This window comes from Boleophthalmus pectinirostris, unplaced genomic scaffold (assembly GCF_026225935.1).
Source record: "Boleophthalmus pectinirostris isolate CB_2022bp ecotype Guang Dong unplaced genomic scaffold, ASM2622593v1 HiC_scaffold_11, whole genome shotgun sequence".
Taxonomy (NCBI): Eukaryota; Metazoa; Chordata; class Actinopteri; order Gobiiformes; family Gobiidae; genus Boleophthalmus; species Boleophthalmus pectinirostris.
The window spans coordinates 16,056,584-16,071,621 of NW_026570994.1; the positions used below are offsets into that span (position 1 = coordinate 16,056,584).

Here is a 15,038-nt window from a genome sequence, read left to right on the forward strand (position 1 = left end):
ATAAATGGGAAATACTACAACAATATTTCTACTCGAGTACAGTTTTGGCTACTACTACTATTAAATTATTGAAAATTATTGAAATCACTGATTATTCAAACGATTATTTTTAAGTTACACGATGCATTTATTCAGCATTTCTCTCTCAAAAAAAACACGTTGTTATTGATAATTTACGCAAAATTTTCCAATTGAAAATAAATATAAGATACAAATATGAACCTTAGAGCACTTTGGAAAAGAAATAAGGGATAGAAAAACATAAGTGTATCCAAAATAAAATAAATATCGAGCTGTTCTAAAAAGTAAAAGAAATATACCAAAAGAAATATAAACTTTTGTTAAGCTTTATAAATCGTTTCAACTCGATTATATGAGTTTGGAGATCGAAATTACTGCACAGCCTTATTACAGATATTAATTATAAAGTACAGTGTAGGGACAGAAAATGGCACTTATTTCCTTAAAACGCAGTTAACTTATTACACAAGAAATCCAATAGTGTTGTGTAACTGTTGTTTATCCTTCACGTCAACACTGAGCAGCTCTGTATGAATAAAAGTTCAAACATTATGAGACGTTCTAGGCCAAAATCGAATTATTATTTTTTCTCCAACCTTATTTATTGACATTTTCAGTCTAGAACAAATATTCTACAAAAACGATGACAAGGACAAGCTTACTGTTGGTGCCAAATAATCATTAAAATACACGGTAAGCGTCAAAGATAATAAAACATGAATATAAATTAAATAAACAAAATAAATCTATAAATTTAAAATCAAATTCTATGTGACTTACGTAACAAAAACATATGTAAATAAATAAATAATAATAATAATAATAATAATAAAAAAAAATAATAATAAAAATAATAATAATAATAATAATAATAATAATAAAATTCAAGATAAAATTGATACAAAATAAAAAATCTAAATCAAAATCTTACTATGTCTAACTAAAGATCCAACCAGGACATCATCTTAAAAAGTGCATTATGTAACTTTTCTGGCGGAGAGAGATTTTATTGCTTTGTCTGGAATATTCTACCCATGACATTAAAGTTTGTATCTTGTATTTATATATTTATTGAATTACAGATGTTGTATTGTTGTCTAAAATATTGAAAACCATGCATTGTCGGTGTCACCTCTTTGTCGGCGTCTCCACGGACAGAAAAGAAAAAACGTTAAATGTCACCGTGAGAAATATTCCAGGCAAAGCAATAACCTCTCCATGGAAACAGGCAGATGACGAAACTCTGCGCTAAAAAAAGTTACGTACTGCGCCTTTAATCAATATTATGAAACCGATAACTGCTCCAGGACATTTTTTAAAGTATCTGTATCGTGTATCCCTAGTTACTTCTACTTCTTGAGTAACTTGATTTTGAAGCCATTTTCTTTTTTTTTAGTTCTTCCCTGACCCTCCTCCTCCTCTCCTCCTTCACTCTCCTTTCCTCTATAACCGTTCATCTTCTCTTCTCCTCTATTCCTCCTCTTCTCCGCTCCTCCCCCACCACTTCTCTTCCTCCTCCTCTTCCTCTTCTTCACTCCTTCTCCTCCTCTCCTCCTCCTTTTCTTGCATCACAACTATACCCAGGTTTACACCTCCTCTCCTCCTCTCCTTTCCTCTAACCGCTCGTCTCCTCCTCTCTTCTTCCTCCTCCTCTCCACTCCTTCCCTGACACTTCTCCTCCTCCTCCTTTCCCCCTCTCCTCACCTCCTCCTCCTTTCCTTTAACCCTTCATCTTCTCTTCTCCTCTATTCCTCCTCTTCTCCACTCCTCCCCCTCTTCCTTATCCTCTTCTTCACTCCATCTCCTCCCCTCCTTTCCTCTTACACCTCCTCTCCTCCTCTCTTCACCTCCTGTACTCTCCTCTTTTCCTCTAACCCCTTATCTCCTCCTCTCTTCTTCCTCCTCTTCTCTTCACTCCTTCCTTGACACTTCTCCTCCTCCTCCTCCTCCTCCCTTCCTTTCCTCCTCTTCTCTAACTCCCCATCTCCTCCTCCTTTTCTTGCTCTCTCGCTCCTTCTCTCTTCTCCTCCTCCTTTTCTTGCTCTCTCTCCTCCCCTCCTCTCCTCCTTTCCTCTAACCGCTCACCTCCTCCTCTCTTCTTTCTCCTCCTCTTTACTCCTTCCCTGACACTTCTCCTCCTCCTCTTCCCCTCCTTTCCTCTAACCCTTCATCGTCTCTTCCCTCTATTCCTCCTCTCTTCTCTAACTTTCCCATCTCCTCCTCTCTTCTCCTCCTCCTTTTCTTCCTCTCTCTCACTCCTCCTCTCTTCACCTCCCCTCCTCTCCTCCTTTCCTCCAACTGCTCATCTCCTCCTCTCTTCTTCTTCCCTGACACTTCTCCTCCTCCTCTCCTCATTCATCTCCTCTTCTCCTCTATTCCTCCTCTTCTCTCCACTCCTTCCTTGCCACTTCTCCTCCTCCTCCTCCTCTCCTTTCCTCCTCTTCGTCTAACTCACCATCTCCTCCTCTCTTCTCCTCCTCCTTTTCTTGCATCACAGCTATACCCAAGCTTACACCTTATCTCCTCCACTCTTCACCTCCCCTCCTCTCCTCCTTTCCTCAAACCACTTATCTCCTCCCCTCCACTCCTTCCCTGACACTTCTCCTCCTCCTCTTCCCCTCCTTTCCTCTAACCCTTCATCGTCTCTTCTCCTCTATTCCTCCTCTCTTCTCTAACTTCCCATCTCCTCCTCTCTTCTCCTCCTCCTTTTCTTCCTCTCTCTCACTCCTCATCTCTTCACCTCCCCTCCTCTCCTCCTTTCCTCCAACCGCTCATCTCCTCCTCTCTTCTTCCTCCTCCTCTCCACTCCTTCCCTGACACTTCACCTCCTCCTCTCCTCCCCTCCTTTCCTCTCCTCCTTCATCTCCTCTTCTCCTCTATTCCTCCTCTTCTCCTCACTCCTTCCTTGCCACTTCCCCCTTCTCCTCCTCTCCTTTCCTCCTCCTTTTTTACTCTCTCTCGCTTCTCCTCTCTTCTTCCTCCTCTTCTCTCCACTCCTTTTGAAGTAGAGCTGCTCGATTACAGAAAAAAAAAAAATCATTATCACGATTTTTTTGGTCAATATTGAACTCACGATTATTCAAACGATTATTTTTTTAGTTACACAATGCAAAAAAAACATGTTGTTATTGATAATTTACGCAAAACTTTCAAGATGAAAACAAATATAAGCTCTAAATATGAACCTTAGAGCAGTTTGGCGACGTATAAAACAAAAAAAAATGAATAAAATACACTTTGAACATGAAATAAACCATAGAAAAACATAAATGTATCCAAAATAAACTATATATCCATCTATGTTTATATGAGTTTGGAGATCGTTTGACGCAGCTTTATTTCGAAGTACCGGTATTTCTACTCGAGTACAGTTCTGGCTACTACCGCCCGCGTCCGTCCTCTGCCCACTGCCCTGAGCGGGTCCAGTCTCGGTGCATTGTGCCTCGTGTATTTCTGTGTCTCTCTCTGGTCTTATCAGAGCAGAGCCAGACCACCTCTGTGCTGTCACTGGCTGCAGGTCTGTGGGTTTAAACAACACTCAGAGTTCTGGCAAAGCTTTAATACCGAAAAAAAAAAAAAAAAAAAAAACACGTGTAAAAGGAGAATTTGAGCCTGTTTTTAGTCACTCAGCTCAAGTCCACATTTAGTTTTGTAACAGTTTTGGTTGGGAATGCGTCACAGAAATGCATGTGACTATGAATAGACAAAGATTCCACCACCACGAGCTCATGCAAGTTTAATAGATACACGTTTTTACTATTAACCAAAACAGAAAGCTTTTATCTTTAAAGGTCCTAAATTACACAAAACTGACTCTTGTGAGATTTAAGCCGTGTCATAATGCTGTTACCCAGATGTAGGACAGAATTGTTGTTTTGCAAGTCTCAAGTATTTGACCTCAAGTCCGAGTCAAGTCCCAAGTCAAATACAGGCAAATCCAAGTCGAGTCGAGTCACTGGCCCATAAGTCCAAGTCAAGTCCAAGTCGTCTGCTTTGAGCTTCAAGTCATTTCCAAAGTACCAAATATAGCTTAGATTTTTGCAATTTATATGAATTTTAAACTAAACTTGTACTTAAAAGCCATGGTATATTTATATGAGTATCTATCTAGTTGTAGAAATGCTATTTTTTCCATTTAAATGTTTTGTCAAGATCTTAGTGCAAGGGTCTCCAACCTTTTTCTTTCTGTGAGCTACTTTTAGTAAAACAAAAATGCCAGAGAGCTACAAATTTTAGTGGTTGCTAGTAAATTGTAAATTGTAAATTGTTGTAGTAAATATAAGAGCCATGACAAGCTGTAGATGAGGTACAGTTAGATGCCAAAAAAACAAAACCCATTATCCAGTAGACAAATCCCATTATCAGTGCACAAAATTAGGCATCAAAATGATTCATTTAGGAATAGGCATTTAATCAATCAAATCTGAGTTATTTAGCACAGTGGTATAATTCAGAAATCCCTTGGCGAGATACTTGGAATGGGGTGAAGAGCTACTGGTAACTCCCGAGCTACAGGCTGGAGACCCCTGCCTTAGTCTGAATCACTGTGGTCAGAATAGAAAGAATTAAGATTTAAAAGTGTGAAATATCTGTTATTTTGTCATGTGTCTGAAATGGAAGGATCATGTTTCCCTCTGTTTTACTGCATTGTACTGTATATTACTGTATTGTACTCTATATTACTGTAGTACATTTGATGATACTACATCACAGTACTTCAGTTTCATCCAAAGGAACGATCAGAGAAGTGAGGGGGACATGTTCCAGTTTGTTCTTGTAAAATTAATCACCACATTTATCAGCTGTAAAGAGAAACATATTTCTAAAAACATATATTCTGTAGGAGAAGCATCAGATCTTCTCAAGTCACAGGGTTCAAGTCCGAATCAAGTCCCGAGTCACTGACCTTCAAGTCCAAGTCGAGCCATTTTATCAAGTCAAGTCTTAAAGGTTGTATAGAGGATTTTCCAAGGAACGAGAAATCCAGCGACTGTTTGTCCTTTTTCAAATGTTGCGCATGCGTGAAACCACCCCCCCTCCCCTACAGCTCCTACGTAGAAACGCCTCCTCCCTCCTCCTCCTTACGCCAGAAACAGGTTTGTTTACAGCCGGTGCTGCACATGACTTGTAAACAACTAACTACAGTGTTGGTTAGGCAAGACGGAGAAGTGAGGAGCGGGGGGAGCGGGTGCGCGGACATTTCGTTCGCGGACGAGAAGTGAGGAGCAGGGAGCAGGGAGAGGAGAGGAGAGAGGAGAGAGGAGAGGGGAGCGGAGATTCAGTGCGAATGAACTAGCTACAACACGCAGCAGCAAGCAGACTCTTTCTTTGCTTTGAAAATGACGTTTTCAGACATAGGATATCGCTTTCATGTTCTGAAAAACGTTTGTGTAGCTCTTGGAAATAAAGTACGTTTTCATAATAAGCAGAAGTTTCCTGTCCAGGAGTAATTTGTGGACCAGTGCGTCAGTCTTTAGACCCTGCGTCTGCTTCAGTCGCGCCATCGCTGGAATGAATCTTCAAGAATCACCTTAGTTTGGCTTCGCTGCTTTTCCCCTTGTCTTCTTCTTTCAGCGACCTCAAAAACGGACTTTCTTTTGCGGCGAACTGCTCCTGGATTCTTGTCGCCATTGCAACAAACTTTGTGCGAACTGCGAGGAAGATATAGGTCAAAAAAAGCCGCTAAGAACTGTTGCGTTGGTGGAGTAAACAGCGTCTGTGCGTCTTGCGTCTGTGGACTGTGTGACAGTCGTACGTAAACCACGTACCGGCGGCGCAGGCAAGTCAGTTACGCTAGAAACGTAGGGAGTTTGATTGACAGCCTGTCAGCTCACAGATAACGAGGCAGTGTCGTTATCTATTGGCAAATGTTTAGCCCCACCACGTCCAGAGTTGATGAATTTTTATTCTCTTTTTTTTGGTCATCATAATTACAAGGCTACTGCACCTCTATAATCTATCATTGACAACTTGAAACAAAAAAAAATCCTCCATACAACCTTTTAGTCGTAAAAATAGTGACTCAAGTCTGACTCGAGTCCAAGTCACGAGTTGCAAGTCCCCGTCTCTGCTGTTACCTCCTCAAAAACATGGAGTTGTGTTTAGTTTCAATCACACATGTTTGAATAACCCTTTATTATTAGTCTGTCTACATCTCCAAAGCTCAAAACGCTCTGATCCACCTTGTGATGTCATGAAGCTGTAGTTTTCAAGTTCACATCTCCTTTTACACGTTTAGTTCAGCAGAGTTCGGCAATTCCAGGCCAGAAATGATCCAAATGATTCTAGTGAAGGTGTGTGGAGTTTAAAAACACAATGAAGCACTTCCTGTATCACCACATGACATCACAAGGTGGAACACAGCATTTTTCAGTTTGAGAAAGAACCTTAAAGATGCAGGATTTGTGTGTTAAACAAGAGAATGAAACAAAAACACAACTCCAGGTCCGTTTGCGACGAGGAAACAACATTATAACATAGATCATAAAATAGGACCTTTAAAGTAGCACTGTGTAGCTTTTCTGGTCGTATCCATGGAGACGATATTGCTTTGCCTGGAAATTTTCCACACTGTGGCGTTGAGGTGATCCATCTTGGAGATTCATTTGTTCAATTACGGGCATTTTTATTGACTATGAGCCGGGGTCACCTCTCCGCAGATCTGACCTACGACTCGGCCTGGTAGCGTCTCCATGAAGATAGATAGGCTTAATGCCACACTGCGGGGAATTCCAAGGAAAACCGTAAGACCTCCACGGAGACAAAAGGTTGCTTAGATCAGGACGAACTTCAAACTTGAAATTTTTCTTATGTTTTTTTTCCATGTTCATGTAAAATTGTGAAGGTCAAGGGAGGGCATCTGGTTTTAAACGTACGCCAGAAGAATGTGCGTCAATAATTTCACAGCTGTTGGACTTTTGTGTTTGTTTTAGTTTTATTTTGTGTAACAAAGATCTCGTGTTTCTTCTTTGTTGTGCGTTTGGAGCCATCAAGTGACAAGTGCTCACATCCATCAATAATACAGGCAAGACAACTATATTAGATCTGCTCTTATGAGACACACTCCTCCTCCTCCTCCTCCTCGCTTCCTTTCCTTCTCACTACCTCCTCCTCTCCTCTCCTCTGCTGCTCCTCTCCCTGTCCCTCCTGTCTCCTTCTTTCTTCTACTTCCTTCTCTCCTCTATTCCTTCTCCTCTCTCTCCTTCTCGCCTCTCTTCTCCTCCTTTCCACCTTTTCTTCTCTTCCTTTCTTTCTGTCCTTTTCTCCTTCTTACCTCTTGACTTCCTCCTCCTCTCCTCTATTCCTCCTCCTTCCCTCCTCCTCTCCTCACCTCTGCTGCTCCTCTCCCTCTCTTCTCTTCCTTTCCTTCTCTCCTTTTTTCCTCCTCTATTCCTCCTCCTCTCCTCACCTCTGCTGCTCCTCTCCCTCTCTTCTCTTCCTTTCCTTCTCTCCTTTCTTTCTTTCTCTATTCCTCCTCCTCTCCTCTCCTCTCCTCTCTTCCTTCTCTTCCTCTTCCTCTTCCTCTTCACTCCTCCTCCTCTCCTTCTCTTCTCTTCGCTTCTCTTCCTTCTCCTTCCTCCTCCTCTCCTCTCCTCTCCTCTGCTGCTCCTCTCCTCTTCTTTTCTTCTCTTCCTTTCCTTCTGTCCTTTTCTCCTTCTTACCTCTTGACTTCCTCCTCCTCTCCTCTATTCCTCCTCCTTCCCTCCTCCTCTCCTCACCTCTGCTGCTCCTCTCCCTCTCTTCTCTTCCTTTCCTTCTCTTTTTCCCTCCTCTACTTCCTCTCCTCTCTTCTCTTCGCTTCCTTTCCTTCTCACTTCTTCCTCCTCCTCTCCTCTCCTCTCCTCTCCTTTGCTGCTCCTCTCCCTTGTCTTCTCTTCCTTTCCTTCCCTCCTGTCTCCTTCTTTCTTCTACTTCCTTCTCTCCTCTATTCCTCCTCCTCTCTCTCCTTCTTCTCCTTTCCTCCTTCTTCTCTTCTCTTCCTTTCTTTCTCTCCTTTTTTCCTTCTCACTTCCTCCTCCCATCGTCTGTTCCTCCTCCTCTCCTCACCTCTGCTGCTCCTCTCCCTCTTCTTTTCTTCTCTTCCTTTCCTTCTGTCCTTTTCTCCTTCTTACCTCTTGACTTCCTCCTCCTCTCCTCTATTCCTCCTCCTTCCCTCCTCCTCTCCTCACCTCTGCTGCTCCTTCTCCCTCTCTTCTCTTCCTTTCCTTCTCTCCTTTTTTCCTTCTCTATTCCTCCTCCTCTCCTCTCCTCTCTTCTCTTCGCTTCCTTTCCTTCTCACTTCCTCCTCCTCTCCTCTCCTTTGCTGCTCCTCTCCCTTGTCTTCTCTTCCTTTCCTTCCCTCCTGTCTCCTTCTTTCTTCTACTTCCTTCTCTCCTCTATTCCTCCTCCTCTCTCTCCTTCTCGCCTCTCTTCTCCTCCTTTCCTCCTTCTTCTCTTCTCTTCCTTTCCTTCTCTCCTTTTCTCCTTCTCACTTCCTCCTCCCATCGTCTGTTCCTCCTCCTCTCCTCACCTCTGCTGCTCCTCTCCCTCTCTTCTCTTCTCTCCTTTTCTTCTTTCCTTCTCACTTCCTCCTTCTCTCCTTTCCTCTGCTTCTCTCTCTCTCTCTCTCTCCCTTCTCTTCCTCTCCTGCTCATCTCTCTTCTCCTCCTTCCTCTCTCTTCTCCTCCTTTCCTTCCTTCTCACTTCCTCCTCCTCTACCTCTATTCTTCCTCCCCTCCTCTCCTCTGCTGCTGCTCTCCCTCTCCTTCTCTTCCACTCCTGCTCGCCTCTCTTCTCCTCCTTTCCTCCTCTCCTCTTCTTCTTTCCTCTTCACTTGCTCCTCCCCTCCTCTATTCCTCCTTCTCTCCTCTTCCTCTTCAGCTACATGCATATGCCTCCTTTTCTGCTCCTCTCCTCTTTTCCTCTAACCATTTATCTTCTCCTCTTCTCTATTCCTCCTCTTTTCTCCGTTCCTCCTCCTCCTCCCCTCCTTTCCTTCTCTCTCTTTCCTCCTCCTTTTCTTGCATCACAACTACACCCATGCTTACACCTCCCTTCCTCTCCTCCTCTCTTCTTCCTCCTCCTCCTTTCCTCTCTTTTCCTCCTTACCCTTCATCTTCTCTTCTCCTCTATTCCTCCTCTTCTCTCCACTCATTCCCCACCACTCTCCTCCTCCTCCTCCTCCTCCTCCTCCTTCCTCCTTCTCTCTCTCTCTTCCTCCTCCTCTCTCCTCCTCCTTCACTCCTCCTCTTCCCCTCCTTTCCTCTAACCATTTATCTTCTATTCTCCACCTCCTCCTCCTCCCTCCTTTCCCTCTCTCCTCTAACTCCCCACATCCTCCTCTCCTCCTTTCCTCTAACCGCTCATCATCTCCTCCTCCTCTCCACTCCTTCCCATCACTTCTCCTCCTCCTCTCCCCTCATCCTCACCTCCTCCTTCACTCCTCCTCTCCCTCTCCTTTCCTCTAACCCTTCATCTTCTCTTCTCCTCTACTCCTCCTTTTCTCTCCACTCCTCCTCCTCTCACGCCTCTCTTCCCCTCATCTTCTCTCCTCTACTCCTCCTCTCCTCTCAACCCCATTCCTGCTACTTCTACCTCTTTCTCCTCCTCCCCTCATCCTTTCCTTCTCTCCTCTATCTCCACATATCCTCCTCTCTCTCTCTATTTCTCCTCCTTTTCTTGCATCACAACTACACCCACGCTTACACCTCCTTTCCTCTCCTCCTCCTCCTCCACCTCTCTTCTCCTCCTCTATTTTCCGCACCCCACCCTCCTCTCCTCCCTCCTGTCCTCCCTCCGCTCTGCACCCTCGGGGGCCGCTCCCGCCTGTCACCCTGACGCCAATTGACTGAGGTGTCTGTCCACACGGTGCATAGAGAGCCAATTGACTCCCTGACCCCGAAGTAGTGCCTCCCAGTGTCGGCGGATCAATACGGCCGCCCCGACATCACAGCGGACCGGCTCAGATTGGCTCACCCCCCGCGCGCATTGACTGTTCAGACGCCGAGCAGAAGAAGTGGAAGAGACTCGGCTACTTCCTGCTGATAATGCGACACACACACACACACAAACATTTGGGCTCTCGGGGGCAGCTCACAAAGTTCTCATAGCCGTAATAGTTCAGGAGGAGAGAACGGGCCCGAGTCTGGATATCGAACCGACTGTGAAAAGACGAGCGTTGAGTTTAAAGGTCCAATATTAAGCAAACGTGACTCTGGTGAGCTTTAAGTCGTGTTATAATGTTGTTACCTCCTCAAAAACAGACCTGGAGACTAGGGATGGGCATGATTAGTCGATTAAGTAGCGTAGGGTGACCAAACGTTCGCTTTTCCACGTCCTGTCCTGGCCGTCCGAGCTTTTTTTTTTAATAAACTGATGCAAATGTTCAGGTTTTCATTTCCTTTCACTGGGGCCATTAAATTGAGCAGCTCATGTAGCTCTCTGTAACTCAGAAGGAGCGAGGAGACACAAACAGTCGGTCAGTCTGCAACATGCCGAAGCGCAAATGCGTATTTAACGATGACTTGTACAAGAAATTCCACGCTTTTCCACGCAAGTGTGAGTCCATGTGCACAGTGTGTAAAGCAGCACATATGTTTCGGTGTCCAGTGGGGATGCCAGGGACCTCAAAGCACCAGGACACCGAAAAAAAAAACATTAAAAAGCTTTACCAGGTGAGAGTCGCACAATGTCGATGACGAGTCCCCACCTCCCTCCCCCCGTACGCTGTCCTGGTTTTGACAAACGCAAATATGTTCACACTAACCTGTATTCACCTGAGTCGTGTCCTTTAGTCCGACAGAAGTTGAACCACATCAGTGACACAAGAGCTGTAGTTTTATCTTCGCTGAGTTTATGCAAATTAGCGATGTGGTTTTAAGTTTTGTTTCTGTGAAAGTTGCGCAAAACTGAATTAAACACATTATAATGTCAAACGGGCTGATGTGGCTCTAGAGTCGTTATGTTTATATGTCGGTAAGTTGAATTTATTTATGCAAATTAGTAGTGCAGATAGTAATAATAATAATGATAATTTTAATAAAAAAACGTTAATGATTAATCGATAATCGATCGTTAATTCTTCCGACGATCGATTAAGAAAATTTAATCGAATGCCCATCCCTATTGGAGATACACTGCTTGCATTATTCTAAAACTAAACTGATCACACTTTTCCAAGTCTCATGATACAATATCGTCACGGTATGAACCTCACAGTACGATATTTATTGCGATATTGTGGGAAAGCTCACGATTAGGGATGTAACAATATCCAAATCTCTCAGTACGATATTTTCACGATACACATCTACGAAACGATATTTATTATGATATTTTGGGGAGGCTAACGATGCTTTGACAAGACTTAATCCAAAGAACTAAGACTTAAAAGTGTTTGAAACTGTTATTTCTTCTTGTAATCTGCACTGAAATAGAGCAAAGGATCATGGTCTATGTAGTTCCCTCTGTTTTTTTTTTTTTAGCTATTGCTGCACCATAACTCTTTAATTTAAGCAAAGAGACTTGTAATTCGATTTATTGTGATGGTCCATGATATTATCGTGAGAACTCTGACGACACGATATCACAATATTTCGGTTACTGTTACATCCCTACAGAGCAAAAAACAATAAATTATATGTTTTAATATTATTCAGATCGTGATTTCGATTTAAAAGTCCCATTTGATTGACTTTTAAGTTGTGTTTTAATGTTGTTACCTCGTCCAAAACAGACCTGGAGTTGTGTTTTGTTTCATTCACACACGTTATCCTTTATTATTTATTTTTTATGTTGTATTTTTGGCGTAATATGGGCCCTTTAACTATTGCCCTACATTTTCTACTATGATTTATTTAATTACGATGTATCTTGCAGCCCTAATTACATCTCAGACTTTTCACAGTTTTAAATGAGCGTAAACATAATAGATAATATGTGTGTTTGTTGTTTTCTTACCGTCCGTTTTTAGAGAGGGCGAACTCCACTCCTTGGCGTTGGAACAGCATAAGTCGCTGTAGGAGCTTGAGCGGGAGCCCTGACAGTTGCGGCGACCATCTTGTTTCACAGCGAGACGTCCCCGTGCCATTACCATCTATTTCCATTAGCGGGTCCTCATCCGCCGCTCGGTCAGGCGGCTTCTGTACAGATTAGACAGAAAAATACACAATTAAAAGAACATTACGAGAACAAAGTGGCGGCGCGTGTTTTTTTTTTTTTTTTTTTTGTGTAGACTCTTTATGGTGCCTTTATGGAAAATCTGTCCTCTCATCCTTCAAACTGTAACTCAGGAAGAAGTGCTGTCACGATACTAACGTTTTAATTGGAATAATAACCAAAGACTCAATAACAGTTTTGATACCACACTGATAATTAAAAGGTGTTTTGTTTATAAAATACTATAATTTTAGTAAAGGTGCATCATGTAACTCTTCCATGAAAACAGAAATTTTAAACTGCACTGTTAAACAATCTGAGGATAATTCGTTCGTTTGTTTTTCAAAATAAAATCAAAAATAAGAAAATGAAAAAACAACTATTTACTTCATTATTTGTCTCCAAAACCAAAATGAAAAAACAGATAATGATTTTTTTTTCAGTTTTTGATTTTGTGTTTAAATTAATAATGAAAAAAGCTGATAACGGACGTTTCCCATTTCCGTAAATTAAACTGCGATGCCGCATCAGGACTGAACCAGGACTAAACCATTTTCAGTCCCGGTCTGGTCCCAGTCTCAGTCCCGGTCTCAGTCCTGGTCTCAGTCCCGGTCTGGTCCCAGTCTCAGTCCCGGTCTCAGTCTGGTCCCGGTCTCAGTCCTGGTCTCGTCCCGGTCTCAGTCCTGGTCTCGGTCGGTTCAGTCCGGTCTGGTCCCAGTCTCAGTCCCGGTCTCAGTCCCGGTCTCAGTCCCGGTCTGGTCCTAGTCTGGTTCCTGTCTCAGTCCCGGTTTGGTCACGGTCTCAGTCTGGATCTAAGTCCCGGTTTGGTCCCAGTTTGGTCCCGGTCTGGTCCTGTCTCCGTCCCAGTCTCAGTCCCAGTCTCAATCATGGTCTGGTCCTGGTCTGGTCCCGGTCTCAGTCCTGATCTTGGTCCTGGTCTGTCAGTCTCTCTGTCTAAGTCAGTCTGGTCGGTCTGGTCCTGTCTCAGTCCCAGTCTCATCTGGTCTCAGTCCCGGTCTGGTCCGGTCTCAGTCACGGTCTCAATCTGGATCTAAGTCAGTCTGGTGGTCTGGTCTCAGTCCCGGTCTCAGTCCCGGTCTGGTCACGGTCTGTCTAAGTCAGTCTGGTCCGTCTGGTCCTCAGTCTCAGTCCTGGTCTCAGTCCCGGTCTGGTCCCGGTCTCAGTCACGGTCTCAATCTGGTCTAAGTCCAGTCTGGTCCGGTCTGGTCCAGTCTCAGTCCCGGTCTCAGTCCTGGTCTCAGTCTGGTCCCGGTCTGGTCCGGTCTCAGTCCCGGTCTGGTCTAGTCTGGTCCTGTCTCAGTCCCGGTTTGGTCACGGTCTCAGTCTGGATCTAAGTCCCAGTTTGGTCCCAGTTTGGTCCGGTCTGGTCCTGTCTCCGTCCCAGTCTCAGTCCCGTCTCAATCATGGTCTGGTCCCGGTCTCAGTCCTGATCTTGGTCCTGGTCTGGTCCCTGTCTCAGTCCCGGTCTGGTCACGGTCTCAATCTGGATCTAAGTCCCAGTCTGGTCCCGGTCTGGTCCTGTCTCAGTCCCAGTCTCAGTCCTGGTCTCAGTCCCGGTCTGGTCCCGGTCTCAGTCACGGTCTCAATCTGGATCTAAGTCCCAGTCTGGTCCCGGTCTGGTCCCAGACCCAGTCCCGGACCTGTTTTAGTCCTGGTTTAGTCCTGGTTCAGTCCTGGTTCAGTCCGTGTGCGGCGCAAAAGTCCGGCATCGCAGTTTAAGTCACAGAAACAGGAACCGGCCGTTATCAGTTTTTTTTTCATTTTTCATTTAAACACAAAATCTAAAACTGAAAAAAAAACGAATCATTATCTGTTTTTTCATTTTGGTTCTGGAGACAAATAATGAAGAAAATAGTTGTTTTTTTCATTTTCTTATTTTTGGTTTTATTTTGAAAAACAAATGAACAAATGATACACGGATTTTAAACATTGTCCATGAAGTTTTTATGCCTTCAGACCAAATAAGAGTCAGTTCTGTGGAGATGCAAGCCCAGGAAAAAAATAAAACAACTTTATTTTGTTCTATTTTGTAACCATAAAGTTGCATACTGTGGCTTTAGCATTGTACTGTGGTAATTTACTGTTATAGATCAAGTCTATCCTAAAAATTTCCATAAAAAGCCCAATTTTGTCCTGTTTATGTAAAGTTTTCAAATTAAATCTAAATTTGACACGAACTAAAGTATTGAAAGTAGAACTCAACTTCCTGCTACAGCTGCAAGATTAATCACTATTGAATTGACGTAATTAGCAAATCCCAAAGTCTGCAAAATTTTCAAGTATCATCATTTCCTCCACAAACAACAACAAAAAGAAACATTATTATTTTACATAAAAACAGTTCGCCCTGTAGTTTAGATCTGTACAAAAACTTTAACATTTCAGTCTTTTTGTCAGTTCTTATGAGCGTGTTTAAAATGTAAACTTTGAACACAATCCTATTATTAAAACAAAAATGTAATCACAATCATAATGTTTCTCAATTAGATATTTTTGCAAAACCTGTTACCATAGTAAGTAACTTAAAAATCTACTTAAAGAGTAAAAAGTTAAAGTATTTCGTGCAGATTTTGAGACTTAATAAAGCTGTAAATGCTGTGATTTTGCTACAGATTTGTGCTGAATTGGGTTCAACAGAAACTGAATCAATGTTTTTGTTTTTTCCCCTAGCCGTTTTTATTTGTATATTTTTGTTTGCTCAAACTGCAAACATGTTAAAAAATAAACCCTTCAGCCTCTTCAGCAGGTCTCAGACTATACACTGAAAAAATGGTCTGAGAGGGGTTGCTCAAATTGCAAAAACAAATTTGACAACAATAACATCACTTTTTTACGTTTCTCTGTCAAGCATGTTTAAATCT

At 43.1% G+C, this 15,038-nt stretch overlaps 1 protein-coding gene across 1 annotated transcript in view; it reads right to left on the reverse strand.

Moving 5' to 3' along the window:
- The window catches only part of zranb3 (zinc finger, RAN-binding domain containing 3), a 314,618-nt gene that overhangs the window by 295,350 nt on the left and 4,230 nt on the right, over positions 1-15,038 (reverse strand). The window contains exon 2 of the mRNA XM_055166955.1: positions 11,959-12,140. Coding sequence (XP_055022930.1) covers positions 11,959-12,104 — 146 coding nt within the window. The 5' untranslated portion in view covers positions 12,105-12,140. The remainder of the gene's footprint in view (positions 1-11,958; positions 12,141-15,038) is intronic.